The sequence below is a fragment of the Rhincodon typus genome, unplaced genomic scaffold, assembly GCF_021869965.1.
Source record: "Rhincodon typus isolate 14 unplaced genomic scaffold, sRhiTyp1.1 hic_rhity00005452, whole genome shotgun sequence".
In the NCBI taxonomy this organism is placed as follows: Eukaryota; Metazoa; Chordata; class Chondrichthyes; order Orectolobiformes; family Rhincodontidae; genus Rhincodon; species Rhincodon typus.
In genome coordinates this window covers 2,090-9,791 of record NW_025971090.1, presented here as the reverse complement: position 1 = coordinate 9,791, position 7,702 = coordinate 2,090, and the positions used below count along the sequence as shown (strand labels likewise).

General features: G+C 44.2%; 1 protein-coding gene across 1 annotated transcript in view; it reads right to left on the bottom strand.

Moving 5' to 3' along the window:
* The window catches only part of LOC109932338 (ferritin, heavy subunit-like), a 5,548-nt gene extending 929 nt beyond the window's left edge, over positions 1-4,619 (bottom strand). The window contains exons 1-3 of the mRNA XM_048594041.1: positions 4,425-4,619; positions 2,024-2,170; positions 465-590 (exon numbers count right to left, since the gene is read on the bottom strand). Of these exons, the coding sequence (XP_048449998.1) occupies positions 465-590; positions 2,024-2,170; positions 4,425-4,526 (375 nt within the window). The 5' untranslated portion in view covers positions 4,527-4,619. The remainder of the gene's footprint in view (positions 1-464; positions 591-2,023; positions 2,171-4,424) is intronic.
* Positions 4,620-7,702: the final 3,083 nt, after the last annotated feature.

The window sequence follows — 7,702 nt, the reverse complement described above, 5'->3', positions numbered from 1 at the left end:
TCCAAATAGTGAGTCTCCAGGAAGTCACACAGCTGCAACAGAGGAATGTGACAACTGGGTGCATTAATGCTATCCAAGACAATTTCAGAATTCCTACTGCAAACAGACTCAGCCCATACTAGCTCTAGACAGCCCTGAAAATCTAGCTAACCTGGAGAATTTGTGCCAGTGAGGACAAAAGCATTTCAGCTGCTTCATCTCACTTTCTTAAAGAGCTCCAAGTTGTATTGTATGGTGCAATGATCCCAAATGAGAAATCAGCACTCCCACTAGATTGTGATCCAAATTCCTATTTCAGCTCATTGCTGAGCAGTTGTAAAATTGTACCTTAATGAACATACTGATGATTACAATGTAGTGTCCAGACAAAGTTCCATCAGTGACTTTCCAATCCACAGACCAACTGATGAAGCATTGCCCTGAGGGCCTAGCAGTGATGAGAATGAGGTGGTGATGATGCTTACATGAGGGTCAGTCTGGGCAGTGGCGAGTTGGTGTAGATCCAGCAAACTCTGGTTCACGTTCTTCTCCAGATCCAGGGCAACCTGCATTGCCTGCAGACTGTTACCCCACTCATCCCTCTCTGGCTTCTGAGAATGGAAAGAAAGGACAGTTAAGCTTCAGAATCAAAGACTCCCTGCAGCATGGGAGCAGGCCATTCAGCCCATTGAGTCTACACATCAACCTTCTGAAGAAGAGCTCAGATCCACCCAAGCCCCTGTAACCCTGCATTTCCCAACATGGCTACTTCACCTAGCCTGCCCATCTTTGGACAGTGGGAAGAAACCCAAGCATCACATGAAGAACAAGCACCACTCAGTCAGAGGCCAGAACTAAGCTTGTGTCCCTGGCACTGAGACAGCAGTGCTAACCACTGAGCAACTGTGCCACCCCTAAAGCCCAGATTAGTTACTTGATAAGTGACTTCACTTTGCTCCATTTATCCTCGATTTGAAGAATGAAGTTCAAGAACATGTCATTGTGGGGATATGGATTTATTTCCCAAAGTGAAATTGTTTGCACCAGTGTCCATCTGGAGTTTAGATCAGGACATTCACACCTTAATCCCAAGGGCCCTTGTGGTCGTGTACCAATCTGGGCCTTGCAGGCCAGACATGGATGTCTCACCTGTGCTCATTGTTACATGTGTCTGAGCAGGATGATCAGAAACATCACTAGAATTTAATTCATTGAAGGGACAGCAATGTGTTTACAATAAAAGGAACAAAGTACAAATGCCCAAGGCCATAGATCCCTCAAGGTTCAGCAAAGGTAGACAGAGTGGTGAAGGGGGCTTACATGATGCTGGTCTCCATGAGTTGGGGCTCAGTAAAGGGACAAGTCTTGTCAAACTTGGCAGCATTAGCCAGGTCAAAGATGGAATGTAGTGTGGTGACCAGAACCACACTCAGAAGGACAGGATGGCACTGGAGGGGGTACAGGTGAGGTCACCAGGATGTTGGCCCAAGACAGGAAAAAACAAAACAATGATGAGAGAGAGAGAGACAGTTTGGATAGACAGATTTTCATTGGAGCAGAAGAGGCTGAGGTGGTTATCTGAGGGAAGTATGGAAGATTGGGGAGTGTGGACAGTGGACAGACCAAGGCAGACACGAAGACCAGAGGGGACAGGTTTGAGGAGTCAGCAGGTTAGAGAGGATTGGAGGAAACCTTCCCCCTCATGGAGGGCAGGAGAAATATGGGATGCATCACCTGATGGGTCAGTGGTTGAAACAGCTACATTTAAGCCTAATCTAGACAACTTCATGCCAGATCATAGTAGGCTGTGGACCAAGTGCAGGTAAATGGTATTAAATGTAGTTTGATGTTGGTGGTCAGCATAGACATGGTGGGCAATAGCGCTTGTTTAGAAACTGCCTTCAAAGAGATCAAACAGGGAAGCCAAGCCAAAATAGGATTTTGACATCCTGACAGGGAGTGAAAAGTTGTTTGACAGGAAGCAGCACCACAAGAGCAGCCATTCTCTTCTCCACAGCTACAACCCCACCACCCCAATTCCTACCTTCACATCCTGGAGGAGGACTCTGCCTCCACGCTGATTCTGGAATTTCAGCAGCTTCTCCACATGTTCCTGCTTCTCCTGGGACTGATCTTTGAAGAACCGGGAGAAATGGGGGAGGGCAACATCGTCCCGGTCAAAGTAGGACATCTGAGAGAGAGAACAGTTAAATGCTATTAAACACATCACTGGCTCCAATTCTAGTTCTCAGAACCTTCAACTGGATCGATCGATCAATCAGAATGACCCCAGTTTGATTGGTAATTGGCAAATTTTGGCTTAAAACAACCAGTGAATTGCTCAGGGTGTCTGGCACCACATGGCAGCTCTTCTTGCCTCCAGCCATGTTTTCACTCACTAACCTTCATTAGCATTGGACAAAATTAGTGACAAAAACAGTTTAAACAAGCACCAGGAGCTAGAGTGCAGGCTATAGTGGAGCTGCAACACACTACATGTCTCCTTTGGGGCTGATGTGGAACATACATGTTGGACACTGCTGTAACAATATAACCAGGAGGAAGCAAGGTTTCTGCAGCCTCAACCAATGAGATTGGATGTACTGTATATTTTATTACTACAAGATGTAGTGTCTGCAGTATGGAGGAGAATGAGAGAAAGTGGCAACAAGATTGTGTGAAGGAAAGCCTGCCCAGTAACAGCCTTTGGATATTGCAGGAATAGTTTATTACACACTTGTTTATGCAATGCACTCACATCCAGAAGCTTGTGAACAAGCATCACATGAATAAAACAAATTGAATCAAACTGAGGTAAGGTCAAATATTAGAGAGACCTAATGTAACCTGCAGATCAGCCATTATCTGTAGATAATGTCACTAGTTAACATTAAGCTGGAAACTAGATTTGACTTATTTTAACAGGCAAAGTTCTGTAGTTTGTCCACCCATATTTGACTCACTTCTGAACTGTCATTCACAATTCAGTGTTGAGGTTTATGAAGGGCTATTCATCTGGTATTTGAAGCAGAAGCTAAGAGTTTCGTTCTTGATGAAAGCTGGTGACAAGTTCTTTTCTTCAAGGATAAGCAGCCAAGCAAAGTTTATCTTTGTGGTTTAATTGGGTAGGTACAAGTTGTGACAGATGTAGAATAGTAGGGATTTTATAATTGGCACACTGGTCAGTGATTAAAACCCAACAACTGGCTCACCAATGAAAGCTGTTGCCACCTCCCAAATGCAGCTTATAGGCACTTCATCCTCATGTCATGAGACAGCTTCCTGCTAACATGCACAAGCCCAGAGTGTGATGAATATTCGCCATGTGCCTGGAGAAGTGGAGCTACAACATTCAAGAAGCAGACACCATCCAGGACAGAGCAACCCAATTCATGGGGATGCATTCACCACCTCCTTTGTGTCCATTATCTATGAGGTACCCTGCAGCACTCACCAAGGTTACTTCAAAACCTTCCAAAGACCTGGAGATAACAAGGTGTGGAGCTAGATGAACACAGCAGGCCAAGCAGAGGAACAGGAAGGCTGGTGTGACAAAACAGCCTTGCTGCTCAGCCTGTTGTGTTCATCCAGCTCTACACCTCATTATCTCAGTAGGAACTGCAGATGCTGGCAAATCTGAAACATTCTACCCCTTGGAAGGTTACAGGTCCACTACCACCTAGATTAAGGGGCTAGTTTGTTTCATACTAGGATGGCATGGAGACAAATCTCCATTTCTTGACTATCATTGGATCAATAACCCCAGCAGCAAGAAGTTGGGGAGGGGCATTGTTTGCCAGAGCTCCAACACTTCACACACCACAGATCAACTTTCTGTAGGTTGTTAAGGGATAGGCCACACCCACCTCATGAATAAGTACAAAGAGCCAAGCAGGCCTCAACCAAGATCTACTTAAAGTCAGATACCAGTCACTCACAGCCTAACCTTGACTAGATTTGCTCAGATTAACTAGAGCAGATTGCAATAAGGAATTATTGTCAATATCAGAACCAGCATTTTTTAGGAATACTACAAAAGCCAGCAAATATAAAATCAGATACTTAAACATGGCAGAAAAGGGTAATTAGCCAATGGGTGATTGCATTCCCACAATATGGTCAATGGAATTCCTTTCTGAAATAACCCTATCAAGTTCTGGGAATCCTAGAAAGGGAATGACACCTTCTGCCTGTAAGTGAACTAGCAAATATCACCAAGAACACTTCACCCTCCCCATATCACTGAAGGCCAACTGGGGCCTCAGTTATTGTACATCAGTATCACACCCCATTGGTATGATAACATTGCATTTATACTGAATTAATAAATAGGAAAGAACTACAAAACTCAATCTGCAAGAGAGTGTCCAGTTAATTAAATTCAAGGGAAACCATTTCCTTCAACATAATAGATTAAACTTTAACCCCTTAGAGACAACACTCACCAAAGACTGATAGAGATAGGAGGTAGTGAGCTCCACATTAATCTGTTTGTTGACAGCAGCTTCACAATCCTGGTGATAGTTTTGACAAACCTGGGAATTCATCTTGGGGGAAAAATAGTTTGTAGTATTTTTCCTTAATACCAAAATGAAAAATTTATGAATAACACAAAACCTACACCTTAAATTATCACACCCTTGGGACGTTATTTATACTTCAGGAGCAGACCCTCATTTTATTAAGCAGGAAATGACATCATCAGTGATAGCCAATCACTCTTGTTAATCATTTGATCAGCTGCCATGTCCAATCAGTGCAGGATGGGAATTGGATCCAGAAACCGATCAGAATCGACAACTGGTCAATAATGGAATTGCTGATTGACCTATGATCTCCCGCACAAGTGCAAATTCTGGAAGTATATCCACCTGAAAATGAGAATAAAATATACTCTAAAACTTCACTTTTGTATCTGAGAGTATGTGTTAAGACACGCTCATCACAGATTTGTAGAATTCTGTCAGTCTGTTACTCTGAGGGAATAGCCTTCGTACCTTTTGAATGACAGTGTTGGAGCCCATTGAAAAATAGCTAAATTTTGTTGACAGTAAATATTTTCCTATTGCTGTGCAGTAACAGAAATAATGTGCTTTTGGGTCATCGAATACAGGCAACCGATGTACTTTGTGGATCCATTCTGAATTTGTTGTGATCTCCTTGACTTTGGGTCGCATGAAGCCCAGTTTGGAAAGCAATCGCTAAATGTGCTGAGTGCCTCCTTCTACATAGTAGGCCTTAGGACTCCCTGTTGAAATTGGTGGTGGAAACGTATAGATCATTCAACCTTGTTTGTGTTGAATGGAGCAGCCTCCCATGGACTGGTGGCGTGAGGCCTTAGGAATTGAAGATCCCCACTCAATGTTAGGGTATGATCACAGCACTGACATATAGATTGGTGGAAGCAAGTTACTTTTACTCAATATCTGCTTCAAATACCAGGTTGCAGTCTCGTCCTATCTTATTGGATTGACTTACAAGTTTGAATATTATACATAAACCATGGTCAGAGGTCAATCCTTATGAATACTCATGGCTATGAGAGCAAGTGAGAGGCTGGGAATTCTGTTGCGAATTACTCAACTCCTGACTTTCCAAACCCTGTCCACCATCTACAAGACTAAAGTCAGGAAGTGTGATAAAATACGTTACAATTTTCTGGCTCAACGGAGCCACAACAACACGCAAGAAGCTCCATGTAAATCTATTGTCATCCTGACTTGGAACAATATCCCTGTTTGTGAATCCAACCCCAGAACCCCCTCCTCAGCAGCATTAGCAGCATCATTCTGGTCTCTCCTACACCAGGTGGACTGTAATAACCAGCTCATCACCACCTCCTGAAGTGTAACAGTTGCTGAGCACTAAATGTCGACTCGCCATTGGCACACTCAAGATTGACTATCGATAAAAAGTATGCTGAGACAAAGTAGGAGAGTCCAAAAGTAGAGGGCATAGGTTTGAGGTGAGAGGGGAAAGATCTTAAAAGTACCTGACGGCCAACATTTTCACACAGAGGATGGTGCGTGTATGGAACAAGCTGCCAGAGGAAGTGGTAGAGGTGGATACAATTACAACATTTAAAAGACATTTGGACATTTACATGGAAAGGAATGGTTTAGAGAAACATGGGCCAAATGCAGGCAAATGGCACTACACAGTTTATGGAAATCTGGTCTGCAAATACAGGTTGGGCTGAAGAGTCTATTTCCAAGATGTATGACTCTAATAGTTTGCAGCAGCGTATTCCTTTCCCTTGGTACTTTAGAGTGTGTTGGTGGCTCAGTGGTTACTACTGTTGCCTCAGTACCAGGGACCCAGGTTCGATTCTACCCATGGGTGATGGTCTGTGTGGGGTTTGCACATTCTCCCCGTGTCTGCGTGGATTTCCTCCAGGTGCTGCAATTTCGTCCCACAGTCCAATGATTTACAGATTGCCGATAGTGAGCAGGGGTATGCAGGCTAGGTAGATTAGCCATGGGAAATGTGGAGTTAAGGCAAAGGGGTTGGGTCTAAGGAGGATGTTGTTCAGAGGGTCAATACAGATTTAATGGGCCTAGTGGCCCCTTCCTGCACTGGAGGGTTACTATGGCCGAGACTTATATTTACCAAAAATAAAATGCTATACGTGGTGGAACAATTATGTTGAGAGCTGTATGACTCTGCATCCCCCAATGTCCACGTAGGCTGTAGTGTGCACTCACTACAAAACTCCCTGAAACAATCCCCAGGATGTCTCTGACCCTAACCCACGATCTCTGACACCTCGAAAGATAAAGGAAACAGCTGTACAGGAAAGTCAGCATCTCCTGGTTTCCTCTCCGAGTCACACTGCTCCTTCAATGTGATTGGGTGAAATCAAACTGCATCAGGAGTAACCTTCACCATGTGGGAAGCTCAGAGGTACCAAGGTAGCAGCTTAGTGCGCTCAATGCTGGCTTTAGCAGCAAGAGTCAATCAAGTAGAAGCATTTAACCATGAGTATTGCTGTTATTCCCAGGTCACTATTATCCTGCTGGAGGTGGCAATGAGGCACTGCATTATAATCCAATACAGTTCAGGAGACTTTCTTGAGCTGACTCCCTTGGAAGGGGCTATGGTGAATATTTGAGCTGGCAGATTATATTTCAATACAGGTGGCAGCTTGTTGGAGTGAGTCCTATGAAAGGGAAAGAAAGAGAAGTGAGGGAGCCACCTTTGGATTGCTTCTGGGAAAAGATCACCCCAGTGTGGATAGATTCCTTGTTGAGTGTCAATGGGCATTTATTCAAAAGATCCATGGGAGGAAGAGTATATGTTACTCAGACTAAGGTCTGTGTGACCAACTACAGTTGGCTGTAAGAAGGGAGGGGTGGGGCAGGTCACAGGCCCTGACTGTGGGGCCTGGTTTGACCGTTAACTGGCTCCTAACAACGCTCAGCTGTGTCCACAGGGGAGCAAAGCAGCAATGCTGAGAATAGTACATACTGGTCAGGGTAGGGCCCGAGTGGGAAAATATACCAGACAGGTGAGATCATATGTTCCACAACTTAGCGGGTTCCTCCAGCTGGATTGGAATCAGAGCCTGATGTGTCTCTTCCTTTAGACATTTGTCAACTGATACAGCCACCAGATCACAAAGGGTTGTCTTCACCTTGTGATTCTGTCATTCAGACAATAATTTATTGTTCAGAATGGCTGAGGGGAAGTGATTTTAAGGGAAACCTGCAATTGAACATAAATA